The 17715-nt window shown below is 42.2% G+C and overlaps 3 protein-coding genes across 3 annotated transcripts in view; 2 read left to right on the forward strand and 1 right to left on the reverse strand.

The window, feature by feature from the left end:
- Nucleotides 1-6452, forward strand: part of DIDO1 (death inducer-obliterator 1) — a 47744-nt gene extending 41292 nt beyond the window's left edge. Inside the window, exon 17 of the mRNA XM_071446905.1 lies at nt 1359-6452. Coding sequence (XP_071303006.1) covers nt 1359-4726 — 3368 coding nt within the window. The 3' untranslated portion in view covers nt 4727-6452. The remainder of the gene's footprint in view (nt 1-1358) is intronic.
- A 1698-nt stretch (nt 6453-8150) lies between these two features.
- TCFL5 (transcription factor like 5) lies at nt 8151-15404 on the forward strand. The gene is made up of 6 exons (XM_071446741.1): nt 8151-9342; nt 10054-10240; nt 10792-10951; nt 11652-11892; nt 12306-12447; nt 13113-15404. Exons 1-6 carry the CDS (start codon nt 8609-8611, stop codon nt 13224-13226), a joined length of 1578 nt encoding a protein of 525 aa, XP_071302842.1. The 5' UTR covers nt 8151-8608; the 3' UTR covers nt 13227-15404.
- COL9A3 (collagen type IX alpha 3 chain) overlaps nt 14220-17715 on the reverse strand; it is a 36456-nt gene continuing 32960 nt past the window's right edge. Inside the window, exons 30-32 of the mRNA XM_071446740.1 lie at nt 17138-17320; nt 16043-16120; nt 14220-15234 (exon numbers count right to left, since the gene is read on the reverse strand). Coding sequence (XP_071302841.1) covers nt 15059-15234; nt 16043-16120; nt 17138-17320 — 437 coding nt within the window. The 3' untranslated portion in view covers nt 14220-15058. The remainder of the gene's footprint in view (nt 15235-16042; nt 16121-17137; nt 17321-17715) is intronic.

Consider the following 17715-nt stretch of genomic DNA (forward strand, 5'->3'; position numbering starts at 1 on the left):
TTAATGTATGTGTGATGTAGTTTGCTAGTAGAATGTATCTGCTACTGTGGGGTTTGGGGGTTGTGTTGGTATGAAAAGGGTTTTGGTGCTAATCATTAGAAATTTAAAATTGTTCTTAGTGAGAAGTTGGTTTAATAAGAACAAGGACCATATATATAAAAATCTCCTACTTATGGGATCTTGAATAGAAGGGTCAACATAGGTCAGAGCTCTCACATTGCCATTTATCCACAATGAATATTCTCTTTTATTTCACAGGTTATTTTATCTAGCTATATTACTGCTTCCCTGCTGAATAGAAATCATAACTAATGGAACATATAGGGGAGGACAGTGGCCCTTAGATGAGGGCTTTTTAAAGGCCATTTAGTATAGAAGTTAAAAAATTTTCTACGTTTGCCACCACTGTATGTTAAAGGATTTAGTCCCTGCCCTTCATTCTAGGCATGTTTATCTGCCAGTGGAACTGTGCATGTAGGAGGAAAAAATACAGGAGACAGGCCAACAGCCCTCTGCATTTTTCCTTTTTATCTGAAACTTCCTTATCATTGGTGGATATACTTCTCCTTGAAGTCTGAAGCTCTTCACAAAGGAGCAGTTCTGCTCAGGGTGTTTTTTACTGACCTATCAGAGCCTGATTCCCACCCTGTGCCCAGCAGCTCCAAGGCCTTCTCGCCCCCACAGCAGGTGCTGGCCCAGCCAAACACCTCTCCTGGGCTTGTTTGGGACATCCCCAGTTTCCCTGCTTCTCTGGCCTCTTAAAATAATTTCTGGCTGGAAAAAAACACAACAAACTGGGAGTAATTGCAAGCTTTTAAACACTGTTTCCAAACACTGTTTGATGTGATCTTTTTTGCCATTATTGGTGTTTGTTTAACTTGGAGACAGACAAAATGTTTATAGATTGGTGTCAATGTGGACTTTTAGTCCAGGTTTTCTCACTTTTCAGTATCTCTGTCTATATTTGCAAACTAAATGTAAATATTTGCTTTTTCAGGAGAAGAGATGGGAGTAGTTGAACAGTAGAAACAATGTAAAGATACAAAAATAACAGTTTGCTTCGGTTTGAACTTTTGCGGAAACACTTTAACAATGAGGCCTGATGCTTCCATCCTTTATTAAAACTATTGAGGAAGGAATTTAAACTTTTAAACTTATGTATAAATACATTTAAAAAGTAAGAAATGCAAATGCATATGCTTGTGGACTAATGAAAATTGCTAATAGGTCTGATGGAATTTAGAAAACTGTTACCTTTATGACTTTTGTACCTGCCACTTTGTAAAATAATAGTTTTCTACTGAAAGCATCATTAAAAATCAGATTTTTACATATACAGTCTTTGTGTTCTCTTTCAGGTCTTGAATCATCTCGGCCAAATTTAATCCTTGGGTTGGTTATCTGTCAGAAAGGGAAACGTCCTGCCACTGAGACAGAAAAAATGGAGGAGAAGCGAAGTAGAATTCAAGCACATGAGGAAGCTGAACCATCCCTGTTCTCTAAAGGGCCTCCAGCTTCACAAGAGAAGAAAACTCCAAAATACTCACTTTATTCAGGAGACTCCACCATGAGTACAACACCACCTGGATCTCCTCCTCCACCTCCACCCCCACCTCCTGTTCCAGACACCTCGGCAGTGACGCCTTCAGTATTGAAAATACTGTCCTCCATTAAAAGTGGCCCCACAACCACTGTGACCCCACCGATTCCAACAGCCACTCCTGCAAGCAGCAATGCCACACACTCCTCATCCTCAAAAACCGCCACGCCTCTAGAGCACATCCTGCAGACCCTCTTTGGGAAAAAGAAAACTTTTGAGCCTCTTGCCAAGGATTCTGGAACTGTTCAGTCTTCCAGTCAGGAAAGTCAAGCTGCGGCAGATAGCGGGATGTCAGCGGTTCCCCTGCTGGACCCCATTGTGCAGCAGTTCGGGCAGATGTCCAAGGACAAAGCCATAGAGGAGGAGGAGGATGACAGACCTTATGATCCTGAGGAAGAATATGGTCCAGAGAAAGCCTTTGAAACACAGACTGGTGAGAGTGACAAACGCTACAGTGTGGAAAAGCCATCTACTACAGCAGAACTAGAGGATGAGGCCTATGATCCAGAGGATGAAACTATCTTGGAAGAAGCAAAAGTTACTGTTGATGATTTACCCAACAAAATGTATACAGACAGTAAAAGCAGTTCTTCAGAAGCATCTGCTTCATTTGTGTCTGATTTATCTGCATCCTCCTCCTTGGTAGAACAGCAAAAAATGTTGGAAGAATTAAACAAACAAATAGAAGAACAGAAAAGGCAGCTAGAGGAACAAGAAGAAGCCCTCAGACAACAAAGAGCAGCTGTTGGTGTTTCAATGGCTCACTTTTCAGTGTCTGATGCTTTAATGTCGCCTCCACCAGCGAAAGCTTCCCTAATGAAGCCTGAATTATTCCATCAGGACCAGCAAGCTGCACAAAAAGTAGATTTACCTTCATCTTTAAATCAGCAAGCACAAGTTTTAAACCAGGGCTGTGACCCGAGGCAGAACAGAGATCCTCGACAGGCTCGAAGGATGGTGACAGAGAATGACAGTGCTGATTCCCGAATAAAACCACAGGTAGTACAGAATGAGATAGCCACAAGAGAAGTTGCTCCAGCAAGTTTTCCAAATGCTTTGCAGACTTCACTTGGTAAGGAAGATAATGCTTTAATTTCCACTACTCCACCTGGTTTTACTGCTGATAATTGGGTCTCAAGTGAACAGACATCTACGATGCCCCAGAAAGAGACATCTAACAGCAAATTTGAACACACCATTCAAGTTACTTTGGAAAACTTGAGTCAGTCAGCTTCTGGAGATCCTTCTGCTTCCAAACCTATACGTAAAGTGCTGCTTCCAACCCCACCAAGTACATCTTTTCAGCCTAATTTCTCCACATCAAATGACAGCCCATCTTTGCAAGATATGCATCAAGTGTCATGGTCAAATGAGCCAAAGGAAGCAATGGGAAGGGATTCCTTCTCAAATACAATGTTTCCTCAGCAGGAAAAGGCAGCTGGACACTTTGAACCAGAGATGGGTCTTTCATCAGTGCAATATGATGAACAAAGAAATCCTCAGTCTCATCAGTTTGTAGAACAAACTGAATCCGCACCAGCTCAGAGTGAGGGTGGACCTCCCCCACAGCACTTTGAGGAAAAGCGAGCGTTTTCCATGTCTGGGCAGAAAGGGGGACCTCCAATGATGCTCAACGCACCTGGAGGACCTCATGGACCTAATTTTCGAGGGCCAGCACCACAGTTCTCTGAAGAGCACGGTTTTCCAAATAATGATGGGCAAAGAGGACCTCAGTCTGGAAGATTTGGAGGTCAAAAGGGTCCCATTCCTTCCTTATTTTCTGCACAGCATGGACCACCTATTTTTGGTGATAATAGGGGCCCTGCTCCTTCTTATCATGGTGGTGGTCCAAGAGGAATGTCACCATCTCATTTTGAAGATCATAGGGACCCTCACATGGAACAAATGGAATTTTCAGATTCCCAATATGATGAAATGATGGGGCCTCCAGGACAATTTGAAGGACCAGATTCCCCCCAGTTTATGGGAAACAGAGGACCTTCGCCTTTTCCTTACGGAGGTCAAAGACGACCCCCTCCAGGTCAGTTTAAAGGACAGAGAGGAGGCCCTCAGTTTGGAGGGCCAAGAGGTCCAGCCCCAGGTCATTTTGGGGGACCAAGAGGACCTCACCCAAATCAATTTGAAGGGCAGAGAGGTCCAGCTCCAAATCATATGCCTGGTCCAAGGGGACTTCTGCCACAGCCATATGAAGAACGGAGAGGGAGCCCACCACCCAGATTTTCCAACCAGAGAGGTCCAGGACCACATCAGTTTGGAGGACCAAGAGGAGGCACACCTCCAATGTTTCCAGAAGAAGATGAACCTCCTTCTAGATTTCATTACCAGGGTCAGTCACCACAAGGTATGAAACCACCCCCAAGACCACTCCTGGATCTTCCAAGCCATCCATCTCACAGAAAAGAGATGTGGGAGGAAGGTGGACCATCTGCATCTCTTTCCAATATGTCTGGACAAGGACCTGAGTCGGAAGGACAGTGGCCCACGTCTGACTTCCGAGAAGGCAAAAATCCTGACTATAGAGGCCAGACATTTGAGGGCAGACAGAGAGAGAGATATGAGGGAGGAAATAAAGATAAGGGTTTGGATCAGCAAGAGCTTCAACAAGCAGATAATCGCCAAGGTAGAGGCTTTGAGGAAAGACGAAGGGATCGAGAACATGGCAGACCTTGGGAAAGAGACCGTGGCAGAAACTGGAACAGAGAAAGGGACTGGGAGAGACACAGAGAAAAGGAATGGGATAAAAATAGAGATAGGAGCCAAAACAAAGATAGAGACAAGGATTCAGAGCGGGGTAAGGACTGGGAAAGAAGCAGAGACCGAGATAGGACAAGAAACAGAGAGAGGGACTCTTACAGAAGACGTGATAGAGAGCGATCGAGAAGCAGAGACAGGGATCGCGACAGAGAGAAAGACAGGGACCGGGATCGGAGCCGGGAAAAGGAAAGGGATCGGGACAGAGATCGAGATCGCGACAGGGAAAGAGGGAAAGATCGCAAAGATAGGAGTAAGAGTAAGGAAACTGGTAAAGAGACAAAGCCAGAAACACCGAAGGAAACTCAGAAACCGGTGGAAACTGAAGCTTCATCTTCCAGCAATCAGTCATAGAGCTGTGACTGATACTTCCCACAAATAATACACTTTGGCAACACAGCAAGGACTGCACATCTGTAAATACTGTACATATTCTCACCTTTTAAAAAATTCTGTTGTAAAACTAGCCTTACCCAATGTACTGACAAATAAGCAATTTTTGAACAACTGTGAATGAAAATAATCAGATAGATGAAAAAGCAAGAACATATTGGACTTACACTTGCTGCATTTTGTGCATAATGTTTTTCTTATAAAGATTCACAACGTTAACTGTACTGAAATTTTGTTTTTTCTACTTGCATCTTTATCTTAAAGTTTCCATTTACAGTACAGAAATGGAAAAAGTCTAAGAAGAGCATATTGCTTTTTAAGATTATAAAGTTATGTTTTCCAGTAACTTGAATTGTAATTTTATAGGAGAATTTAATCCAGACCTGAGGAGCCATACCTTTACATCTCAGTTACGTGATATTTTGGTGTCAAAATTGTTCCTACAGCACACACTAAAAATGTTGGTGTCATGTTTCTTTTACAATGGAAGGGTCATGTGTTTAGGAAAAAGCTGCAAAAGAACAGTGTTAATAATTACTTGTGACTGATGGAGGATTTGAAAATGGAATGTTATAAGCTTAAAGTGCACTATCTTCCTTTTATATACATATATTTTGGGTCTGGAATCCATCTGTTAAGTGTACAGCAAAGAAACAAGTCATACTTAGTTATTTTTCATGAGGTTTTAAATATCCCGTGTTTACAAACCTGTCATTAAAGAAAATACAAGAGTAGCACCTTTATAACCAGCAAAACTTATAAAAGCATCAGACATTTGTTTTGAAAAGTTGTAAACCAAAGGAAGAGAGAGCATTTGGTTAAATAGGCCACTAAATCTGTTATTTCAATTGAACTGATTTAGTGGAGCATTTTTTGGTTTTGTTTAGGTTTTGCAGAATTTTTCCACAGATTTAAGATATGTCCCAATCTGATTGAACTTTTCATTACAGAAGTGCTCTTTCATTCTAAAAGGGCTCTTGAAAAATAAATGATACTGTTCTTTTGTTAGGCCCTACTTAGGCTGGCAGTGTATATAAAACTCTCCACTGAAAAAGACACAGCTGCATTAAAGTTTAAATTATGGTGGTACATCATGTTGTGATTGAAGAGGGACATTTTTCATGGTGAAATACATCACATTGCTACTTCCCATGTAGTCCTCAAGCACATCATTCTAAAGTGTGAAATAAAACCTCGCTTGTTTATTTGAATGTGTAAATTGACCACTGGGTAAATATTTTGGTATTTTGCTAAGATAGATTTGGGAAAGTAAAATTAGATTCCTGTAAACATTTTGCATCTTGAGGACTATATTACAGGTAGAATGTGTGTCACCACTGTCACACTGGTGCATCCTTGAGGTCCTTGTACATCCAGGATTTGCTGGCTGAAATGATCATCTGTGTCCTGAACCTGAGGGAAAACGGTAACATGCAAAGAAATCGTATTAAATGCAAACATCAACTACGGTGTAAGATTTTTTTTCTTAATGAGATGTTTCTAATTTAAGGACATACATAAAAGTATGCAAAATGTGTGTTTGTTTAGGTTTACTTGATAGAAATTTCTGTAAATTGTATTTTATATGGCAAAATATATCACTGTACATTAAAATATGGGACTTCACAGGTTTTTGTTACTGTAAGTAGAATAAACACCTACAGAGAACTGTTGTCCATTTCTTAAATGTGTATGTGTATATTATTTTCTACATTTTGCTATTTCTCAACAAACCACAAGAGACTGATGGCACAGGGGTTTTGTTTCCTTGTCGTTTAATGACAGACATTTTGCAGGATGTCACAGCAATGTTTGATTGTGGGCCCTCTAAAAATAGTAAAAATCTGTGCTAATGATTCTTTCTCAGTTCTAAGGCATCCCCTAATTTATTTTGAAGGGGTTTTTTTTACATTTGAATCAGAATGCTTGGAATTTGAAGATTTTTTACATCAAAAAATCTGAAGAAAAAAAGTATTAATTCAGGTTTCACCATTTATGATTTTCTTGGCTTTGCATTTTTATGAAATAAGTGTGTGGCTTTTCATCTTTTAGGAAATCTCCTTTAGTAGATTGGGGGATCTATTTATGCTTTAGGATCAGTAAATCCCTCCTCACAGAGATCAAGTGGAAAAAAAAATCAACAGCATAGGCTCCAGTACTTTGTTAAGCCACAGCTTTATGTAGTTAACAATCAGCTGGAGTTGGATTTTGCAGCAGGGTTCCTGTATCCTCCACAGCAGCAGGCTAAAAACCAGGTTGAAACCAACATAACAATTTAACTCAATTTACAGAGACTAAAAATGGCACTGAATGATTGTCCTGCAAATGCAAGAAAGAGGAAAAACAATTCTCTAGCTTTGCCCAAACATTTGATTAACATGAAAGAACTCACTATTTTGAGCTTTTGTCTATGTTTGTACTAAGCTAACATTACAAAGAGTATTTTGATAAATCCTTTTCTTTGCAAAACTCCCTGCAAAGTCTAGAACAATATAAGCAGAATTATTATTATTTCTATAAAAGGCTGTACTACTCCAACTGTGAGCATTGTAAAGGGGAGTGTGGAAGAGGATTAGAGAAGTAGGAAAGTGTGTGTTGGGTTCAGTGTGCACAAAACTGCTTTTAAAGTTCCTGGGCTTGCGTCTAGATGGAAGTCACGAGTGAGATCGTCGGGATGTGGCTGCATTTCATGGAAACGTCAGTGCACGCTGCCTTGGGACCTTTTTTCCTCTCAGTATTTCCATCCGTACCCCGGGGCGGGATGGGCCGGGGAACCTTCACTGCCCCGCTGGGGCTCTCCCCGCGGGGCTCGGGGCTGAGGCGGCCCCAGGGCCCCTCGTGGGGAACAAGCGATTCCCGTTAACCCAGCTGCTTTCTCCCGTTAACCCAGCTGCTTTTGTTGCCTTTTCCTTCTGGCACATGTTTGCCTGCTCTGTGCCGCTGGTGATGCTGTTGGTGCAGGTGGGGCAGTTCCCTCAGCGCAGCCGAGCCCCGGCCGTTGCTCTCTGTGAGTTTTCCGTTAGCGACAAAGCCAAGTAACAGAGTTTAGCCGTACGCTAAGCAGCCAATAGGTTTAATTAATTAAAATTCAGCATAACAGCGTGTACCCAGCCAAGCACCGCAAATCAGCTAAAGCAGTGTGTCCAGAACTAGAAAACGTCTGTAAGCACACGCTGCAGCCGCACGTTCTTTTCCCTTATCTGCTCACAACACCGCTGCCCCCCCTGCTACCGCCGGGCTCCGCTCCAGGTCAGTTCCAGGCCTGAGGGGGCGGGCGGGGGCGGGGCCGGTCCCGCTTCAGGGGCGGGGCGGGGCGCGCGCGGCCCCGCGCGCGGGCGGCGGTTACGCGCAGCCGTTGGCGGCGGCGCGCGGCGCGCTCGGGCAGCGCTCGGCCGGGCTGAGGGCCCGCGCGTCCCCTCCCGCCCCCGCCCCGCCCGGCCCTGCCCGCCCCGGCTCCCCACGGCTCCCCCCGGCCGCGGGGGGCCCGCTCCCGCCCGCCCGGGCTGCCCCGCCGCCGTCCGGGCGCTGTCTCAGGGGGTGCCAGGCCGCAGAGTGCCCGCAGCCTCCCCGCCGAGGCCGGGGCGGGGACAGGTGAAGGCCGTTTGTCGTGAGCAGCTGTGCTGGAGGGGGAGGGAGGGTCTCACCCGGGGGGGGAGACATGGTCAGGGTGTCAGGTACCCCGCCAGCGGCAGCTTGGTCCCCACTCTGTTACCTCGCCAATCAGTGTTAAGTGCAATTTTTTCTGCCTTTGGGTTTTTTTAATGGATAGTACTGACAATTGTTGAAGGTTTTATGGTTTTCTGTTGCAAGGGACATTGGTAACTGATTAGGTTTGCTGTAGCCATGTCAGGATCAGCCCCCGAGGAGCCTCAGACCATTCCTCAGAGCCCAGCTAGTGTTCCTGACCCCGCTCCCGTTGCTGTCGGACCTGGAGGCTCAAGTGACAGTTCCTTTGGTGAGCAAAACCTTGGCTTCGCCACCCCCGAGGCCAGCCTGGTGGAGATGATGGACATTGAGTACACCCAGCTGCAGCACATACTTTGCTCGCACACGGAGGCGCAGAGTAGTGAAGGTGAAGTGGAAGCCAGGCTCAGCGCTTTCTCCTCGCCTGGCCCCTCTGCAGACCCCCCTCTGCAGCAGCCCTCCCCCAGCACCAGTCAGGACGGGGGCTCGTCCAGCAGCTCTGGGAACCAGTCGGTCTGCCCAGTGACCTGTCAGTCAGGGTTGCCTTGTGACAGCTACTGGCCGAGTTCTAACCCGCACCTGGGCTATGCTGACCTCCAGGAGCTCAGGATGATGTTACTTAGCGAGTCCAACCTCCCTGTGAACCAGAGAGAGAAAGCGCCCCACAGTAGTAGCTCTGTAGAAGTCTCGGGATGCAGTGTAGCAAAAGCTAAACAGGGTGAAAATTTCTTGGGGGAGAATAAGGAAAACATATTTGTTGAAAATTCGGCACTGGCACCAGAGGTTAGATCTAAACCTGCAGTCAGAGCTCGGTTGGAAGACAGATTCAACAGCAGCCCGACAGAAAACCCCAGATGTCAAGAACCCCAAGAATCTGGAGTAACTCTTAACAAGTGTGTTGCAATTACTTTTAGTTTATGTTGTTAAACTATGTATCATGTAGTTCAAAAGTGATTTGCTAAGTGAAACCTATGAATAATGCTTGTTTTAATATATGAGAAGGATGGGTTGGGCTTTGTTAAACTGTGCCATCAAACGTGGCTGCGACTCCACTGAGCTCAGCTTAGGCCCCTCTGTTTATTGCATAAATGGTACAGCATGGAGTTCCAAAATGAATTACTTTATGACTTTATTCTTGATAACATGTACTGTAAATAAAGGTGAGAGAACATTACCTAATTTTAATATGCAGCTTGCTAAAAGCAAAGTAGATTTTTTTATAATAATAAAAAAATAATAATAATTATGGTGATGATAGATTCGGGTTATAATGTGGAGGCCTGACTATGGGGAAAACTGGAGCAAAAATACTGTTTTACAACCTAACCCTGTACCTATCTTAATGTGCTGACAAAATGTTTTATTGAGGCATGAAGCACCTTGTTATTGCACAGAATAAAATACCTCCTTGGCTGATTTTTCTTTTCTTTTATTTGGCCCCTGAAGTGGGCAACATAGCAATAACAATGATTTCTGTTTACAGTAAATGAAAGTGGTTTCTTGGTGATAGTTTCTAGAATATTTGTAGCTGTACTTTATTTCTGCACTCATTTCCAAGCAGTCAGCCTGGTATGTTTTCTGTGTTTGTTTGTTTTTGTCTGAAGTTTAGTGACATTGATCCGCCAGCCCTCAGAAGTGGTGGGTGTTCCTCTTCACCAGCAAGGGAGCAGGTGTGCTGCACTAGGGAAAAATAAGGCTGCACCTGCCACACATTCCTTACCATTTACTTACCCGTTCTTTACCATGAATGCATGTTCTGCTGCTGGAAGTGCTAACCCTTCCCAAGCACAGGTAACTCTCCTCTGCCACCTTCCAATGCTGATAGTATTAACTTCCTGGGTGTGGTAGAATTCTGAAGGTTTGTGGTAGAGTGTGGCTGGGTTTGAATAGGGATGATCAGAATGATCTGTAATGCAATTTATTTATTAATCTTTAAGATAATCAAGTCACTTTCTTGGCATTTGTAATTACATGTATCCCAGCAATGAGCAGTAGGCCATCAGATCTCCTTTTTTCTAGAGTTCATCAGTTTATCATCTCTTTGATCTGTGCAAGACAAGAGACCATTTTCTGTAGTTCCTTTCTTTCTAATTCATTTTGGTGATAAAGATATTTCCCTCTCCACAACTTGCAGTAACCTCTGAAGCAAAAGTGATAGCATGGCACTGAGAAATGTCAGAGATATTCCCAAAATTCATCACTGTCAAAACCCCATGGCTGTGTGTATTTGGGATTTATTCAGCATGAAGAAGTAATTTAAGAAGCTAACAGAAAGATATCACAATAGTCTCTTTTGTTTTAATGTATATACTTCTGTAAGTATTTCCTTTTTGTTTTCACAGACCTGTGGAACATCTTGCACTATTTTGGAAGCTGCCAAACATCAAGACCTTGGGATACCCAAAACATTCCCTTTTCTCTATCAGGAAGTTGAATCCACAAAACAGACAGTAGGTGCTATAAATAAAGCTTTGCCTGAGGAAGTTTGGATTAAAGTTGGAGGTAAACCATTTATCTTCTTTTCACTTAGTTTTCTCTTGGTCTTCAAAACTATTTTTTTTTCTAAATTCTTTTCTGGAATTAATATGATTTTAGTAAATGTGGGAGGTGATGTTCTTATGGCAAAGATGTTCTATAGGCAGCATGGGGCTATATTTCTCCAAAGAGGTTCAACACCTGTAAGTTTAGCTGTACTTTCAAAATTGTTTAGCACTTCTGGCTTGAAATAAGGAGACTTGAGGTTACAAAGTACCTTTGAAAATCTGAGCCTTGGGTCAGCAGCTGGTTTCTTTAGAATCATAGAATCATTCAGGTTGGAATAGCCCTCCAAGATGACTGAGTCCAGCCTTTGAGCAAACACCACCAACCCCGTGGCAGAGGGGTACATTCTCTGAGCCCAAAGCTGATCCACAGACCCAGTCAGTATCAAACTGAAGAACATTTTAGGGCTCACCAAGGGCAGGCACAATCTCAGTGGGCTCTCTGAGAAAATAGAAGCTGTGTGGATTTTGGAATAGCAAGCAGTGCCTTAGGTCTTCTGCAGGACATGTCTTGCTGTAAGAATCAATGTAGGCTGGCAGTAAAGCTTCAAAGATTATTCCACATAAATAAAGCACCAAAAGAACTTTCCATTATCAGTATTTTCAGGTTAATGGGAGAGTAACAAATAGGTCATTCTTATCATTTTTATTTTTCCAACAAGACACCTTATGCAAGCAAGCCATAAACAGAAGTTGCAGCCGAATAAATCTGTTGGATGCAAACATGGATCGCAAACCTCTCGGGGAGATTCGGAACGCCCGGGACAACAACCAGAGCACTGCAGCTGCCCAGGGCCCCTGGCAGTCAGCACAGCCCAGCTCCAGTGTGCAGGTGCAGAGTGGTTCCCAGGATGGAAGTGCTCAGAGGAGGGAAAGGCACAATCGCCTGGAGAGAGACAGGAGGTAATTCTGGGAGCAGGGGTCATGAAACACCTCTTGAAGCCTAAAATACTGGTACTGCAGTACTCTGATTATCCAGAGTAAATGTAAGCTTGACATATTTTGTGTTAACTTCAAGATAGAGCAGTGCAGCAGGTGAGGGTTTGGTGTTTGTTAGAGGGGAAAAAAAAAATCTCTGTTTCATTGAGGTTGTCTTTGTGTTTTCACTCTGCAAACAAAAAGAGATTTCAAAACATTTCACCCATTCTATAAGGTTAAGGTGACTTGTGTGTAGCAAAACTAATACACAAAGCTTGTAGCAAACACAAAGCAGTCCCCAGAGTCCATGGCTGGTTCCACATGAGTAGTCTTCCTGTTTTCTGTATTTTTCCCTTCCCTCTGGCCCGTGGTTGATAACCTTGGGTGTTTGCCTGCAGGCGCAGGATCCGGGTTTGTTGTGATGAGCTCAATCTCCTCGTTCCCTTCTGCACCATTGACACTGACAAGGCAACAACTTTGCAGTGGACAACTGCATTCCTCAAGTACATTCAGGAAAGGCACGGCGACTCCCTGAAGCAGGTTTGAAATCTCATTTCATTCTTGGTCTTGATAAAAATGGGAAGTGTTTTAAAGCTGTCATAACGTAGAACTGAGATGCAAAGCTTCTGCTTGATGCTGTTTGTGAAGGACCCACCATACCCTTGAATCCTCCTTTAAATTTTTATTTTTTATTTCTTTCAGCTGTTTGAGTTCACTAGTAAGAAATTATAGGCTGTCCTCAGTCAGTGTTTTCAAATAGGATTTTAAAATTAATTTTTTTAGTTACACAATTCCTGAGCATGACCCTATTTGGACAACAGTATGAAATTAAGGTCATCTTCAATTATTCCTCTCCTCCTTCATTTTCTCTATTTTCTACCTCTTTCACAGGCTTCTGGTTAGTTCAGAGAGGGGGATCACAGCTAATGCCCACACTGTATTGAGTGGGTGAGCAGAGTTAAAGGGTTACATGCCTTAAGAGCAGCTCCTGTTCTCCTCAGCAGTAGTTGCAGCTCCAGAGTAACTCTGGCCCTGCTAAGAATTTTAGGAGGGTGTGTATTGGAAAACGTGCTGCTCTAGATATGGATATGGCCCCTCCTCCTTCCTATGGAAGGCACTAATGAAACAAAAGCATCCATCTCAAGTAAACATCTACATTAAATATAATATTTACCTTTTGTATTTTGATTTTTTTTTTTTTTTAGGAATTTGAGACTGTTTTCTGTGGTAAAACAGGCAGGAGACTAAAAATTGGAAGACCAGACTCGTGTGTAATGTGTCCAGCACAGGAAAACCGCACAGCTATGGAGACCAAATAGCCTGACCTGCCCACCCTGAATTGTGTGACAGTAGTGCAAACTGTGTTTCATTCTTTCCATTTACATGCTGAATAGGAATTTGAGAGTGTAACTTGTAAATATATATAAATAGAAATTTAAAAGAAACGTTCTCTATTGCAAATGGAAATGGAAGGTAACTACCAGCAATGGGAATCAGTGCCCTGTTCAAGGGGCTTTGGGACCAGAAGCTACAAGAAAATGTCATAACTAATTATTTTAACCCTTTAGTTATACAAAATTTGCTTGTCATCCTACTTTGGGGTCTCATTTAATTTTTTGCTCTTATTTTATTTTTTAAAGATGATGCAGTACAGATTGGAAGAGTTGTAGAACTTCTATCTTCCTGTTATTTTAATGGCTAGATGCAAACTCATTCTTCCAGTGTATAAAGAAACTGAAGTTACCATATTATAATGCCCATTTTTCCATTTAAAATGTAAATATTGTATTGGTTATTTGGACAAGTGCATAGTTTCTAAACTGTGTGTATTATGAATTTTGCATTTGCATACATATTTAACATAATTAGCTCCAAAGAGTAGTGCAATGGTGTTGGCATTTTTAAATTCAGTCCTATTTTTAATGTCTGCCACACAACTGTCCAAGAGGTTCTTGTGTTGTTACTTTAGACCAAAAGTGGAATATTTTAAACAGTAGATATTTAAATGCACAAACTATTTTTATATTTAAAGAGAAATATGATGCTTTGTTCATAGGCTTTGGCATATAGGACAGAAATAGAACTGTGTGTGAGCTGAGAGTGGCTTTATTAATTTTTTAAATAGATGATGCTAGCAAGTTTTAAAGTATAAAAAGTTCTACCAAAATTAATACTGGTTTAAATCACGGATAAGAACAATTTTGCAGCAATTTATGTCCAAACAATACTAGTAAAACCTAGTTCTGGAAAATGGAGTTTAGCCAAGTTAATTTGATTTGTATAATGACACTTACAACATCAAAAAGAAAAGGTTAAAAAAAATCTCCTTTTATTTTTACAACAGTTCATACAGGTGGTTTTGGCTGGACTTTAAAAGAGCATCCTTTCTTAGGTGGGGTTCCATCACAATTACTGTGCAAATAGCTGAAGTAGAGGTCATGAAAATGCTGTTACTTCATTTCCTTCGTTATCATATGGAAATATGCAAAAATTCTTCCCTGGAAATTAAAATATTTACATTACTCCTTTTGCAGAATTTGCTTGCAAGAGGATTACTGTTTACTAGTCTTGCCAAAATATTTGAGGTGCAATCTGAAAATTTTTAGCTGGCAGCACAGACTTAAGCAATGGTCATTCCTTAGGCCAGAAGGTTCAGATGTTAAAATACAGGATATTGGAATGCCTGATTTCCACTGATGGAAGAGGCAGCTCGGTGCCTGAGTGTCTTAACAACGTGTCTGAGAGCACAAACCTGCAGGACTGAAGTCAGTGGGAGCAGCACCAAGGAATTCAATGGAAAAGGCTCAAACTTTCTTAGCAAAAAGTCGTGATCTTTAGTACAGGGGGGGTGATGGTAAAAAGGAGCAATGCTTCCTCTTGAAGGTCTCTTGAGCAAAGGAAGGAAGGAAAGGTGAGGTTGTTTAGCAGTAAAAATTCTGGGAAATAATTGGGGGGAGGAAAAGATAGTCATAAAGCATCTTTTAATTAAAGTTTTCATCTGATGCTTTCTTTTTCATAGAACTGTGTCAAAGTCTCCACTTAATAGAATAGAAGGAGCATCTGTCCTTTTAGCACTAGAAGGATTCTGTTTTCTTACAATGCACTGTTTATTTAAATATTCAGTCACTTCTTCACTTCTTGTACTGTTGGTTTATGATTTTTTGGAAGTTGATGCTGCAACAGCTCCCATGCAAGCTGACGTGTCACATATTCCTGGAGTTCCCTGAGCCCCAACAGTGCCAGGAGTCCCAGGATCCCCTGGCAGCCCGGGTTCACCCTGAGCACCATCACGGCCGTTTTTAGTAATTCCAGGCACACCAGGTGGTCCTAAACAAGAGAGGGGAAAGATACATGAAATATTTCCAGCTTTTCTTTTTTAATATATGTATATATGTGTTGATTTTAGAGATCTTAATATACTTTGAGTGTCTGTACATCGCACTTGTTATGGCCTGTTGAGTACAAGGTGTTTTCAATAAATTTACCCTGAATCTGAAGTCTGTGCTTTGGATTTTTTTATCTCTAATTCGGTCAAGGGATGTCTTGGCTGTGTGAGCTCACAGTTTATTAACATGGAATTAATTATTTTATGGAAGATTCTGAGACAACGAGTATAAGTATTATAAAATTTTATGGTATAGATTTTGTGGAAGAATTTAAGATAACATGGTTGTAAAGATTTTGGCTTTATGAAATTCTGTGAACGGAGAGCCTGCTTTTGGTGCCTGCAGTTTATTCATTGTCCAGGTGTAATCCCAGTTAGAAAAGCTGCTTTAACAGGTGAAGGTGAGCAAAATAAAGAATATTCTTCCACGTTTCCAATAAATATTAATTAATTTGCATAAATTAATCTTGAATCTTTTAATAAAGGAATCATCAGGAAGTAGGCACCATCCTTTCCCTTAATCTGGACAGCCTCAGAGTTGTCACACCTTTAAATGAGTGATGATAATCTAATGCCATCAGCATGCAGAGCTGTCCCTCCTCAGCCTTCACTTCAGCCATGCAGCATTAAACTATATTAAATTATTATTATTATTATTATTATTATTATTATTATTATTATTATTATTATTATTATTATTATTATTATTATTATTATTATATTAAATTATTATTATTTCCCCACACTTACCCTGCAGCCCTTGGTCACCATCAGGCCCATCAATTCCTTGGCCCACAGGTCCCTTGTCTCCCTTTTCACCAGGGTCACCTTCAATCACAAACACAATTCCCACAGTCAGCTGTGCAGGCTCTGCAGCTGGAGCCACCAACAGCACGGGGAGAGAACAGGAGGAGCTACAGATAAATCCCCTGGGTGCTGCAGGGATCTTGGCTTACATGGCACCCTGTAAGAGCTTAAATGAGAGATGTGGGACTCCAGGTGGCTCTCTAAATGCAGTTTGTTCTATCTAAGATGTTACAGCAGCTCAGGGTTGTGGGTGACAGAGCTGTGCCTACAGCTGTCAGCTCCAGCTGCAGGCAGGCCCAGAGACCTTTTGGTTTTGGTTACATTGCATTCTATACTTTTCTTTTGGTCACAATGCATTCTATACTTTTCTTTTGGTCACAATGCATTCTATACTTTACTTTTGGTCACAATGCATTATAGACTTTTCTTTGCTGAGCATCTTAATACAGTAGAACCAATCTATACCATAACTATTATCTATAGCCTATCATAACTACTATAATTACCATATTCATGTTACTATTCTCCAATCACTAATCACACAAGTTAGTACATTACAGTTTAAGCTAGAAGTTGTTTTTCAGTTTTCTTGCAGTGGAAAATTCTGAGACTTTTTTTCTACTTGCTACATCAGCAGGCTTGTTTGTCTGTGCTATCTTCCTGCTTGGTAAAAACATCTTCTTGTTTGAGGTGGATTTATCCTGTGCTCTAGGTCATAAAAACCCCTTCTAACTAACACACCCTTTGCCTCCTTGGTTATCCAGTGAGACTGGCTCAGCAATTCTTTTCTTCTATATCAAAACTTGCTTCCAACTCTATTCTTTCATCAGACTCCACATTTAAAAATCTTTCTGCTAAGCACACATATCTGTGACACCTTCTTGTCAAACTTTCATCCTTTCCAAACATCACCCCCAAGGTGCACAACTCCACCCAGAGCTTTACCAAGGGCTGATCTCTTCTCCCCAGTGCTGAATTCAGTACCAGTTCATTTCAGTGGGCATAAAAGAGAAGCAAATTGTTTCCCTCTGCACTTGCCTCTGGGTCCGGGGTCCCCAAGCTCTCCTGTGGGCCCTCTGTATCCTGGGGGCCCACGAGGACCAGGGTGTCCAGCGCTGCCCGTGCTCCCAGGAGGGCCCGGGGGCCCGGCCGGGCCAGGCCGTCCCGTCACCCCAGGAGCCAAGGGCTTCCTCAGGTTAGCAGCCAGCAGCGCAATTTGCTCTGGAAAACACAATCAAACTCTGCATCTCCAACATTTGCACTCTTTCTTTAGGCAGAACTTCCTGCCACTGCTCCTGGCAAGAGGGAACAGTGAATTTGTCCTTTCTGTTTGCCTGTAGCTTCTTTTGGGTTTTTTTACATCTCCAGAGATGGAGATACTAATCATAAATCTGCAGGGTTGATTATTCCTGTTTCTAAAACCACTTTAAAGGATGTCAAGTATTCTAACAAATGACACTTAAATAATTTCCTGAAACAAACTTTAACCTGATCCCAAACAGGGGATGTAACCTCCAAATGCAAAGCAGTCACTTTGAATAAAGAAGGACACTCCCTGAGTACCTGCTCCAAGGAAACGAGGTGCACTGAGGAGAGATGGAGCTCAGAATGACACA

Source organism: Agelaius tricolor, unplaced genomic scaffold (genome assembly GCF_023055355.1).
Source record: "Agelaius tricolor isolate 1412-34295 unplaced genomic scaffold, bAgeTri1.0.p SCAF_23, whole genome shotgun sequence".
Lineage (NCBI taxonomy): Eukaryota > Metazoa > Chordata > Aves > Passeriformes > Icteridae > Agelaius > Agelaius tricolor.

Bases quoted from the DNA above. Each gene is read 5' to 3' on its own strand.
- TCFL5 (XM_071446741.1), top strand. From the start codon at position 8,609: ATGTCAGGATCAGCCCCCGAGGAGCCTCAGACCATTCCTCAGAGCCCA. The intron at 10,952-11,651 runs GTAAACCATTTA...TTTTCCAACAAG, and splicing joins AGTTTGGATTAAAGTTGGAG to ACACCTTATGCAAGCAAGCC. The intron at 12,448-13,112 runs GTTTGAAATCTC...TTTTTTTTTTAG, and splicing joins ACGGCGACTCCCTGAAGCAG to GAATTTGAGACTGTTTTCTG.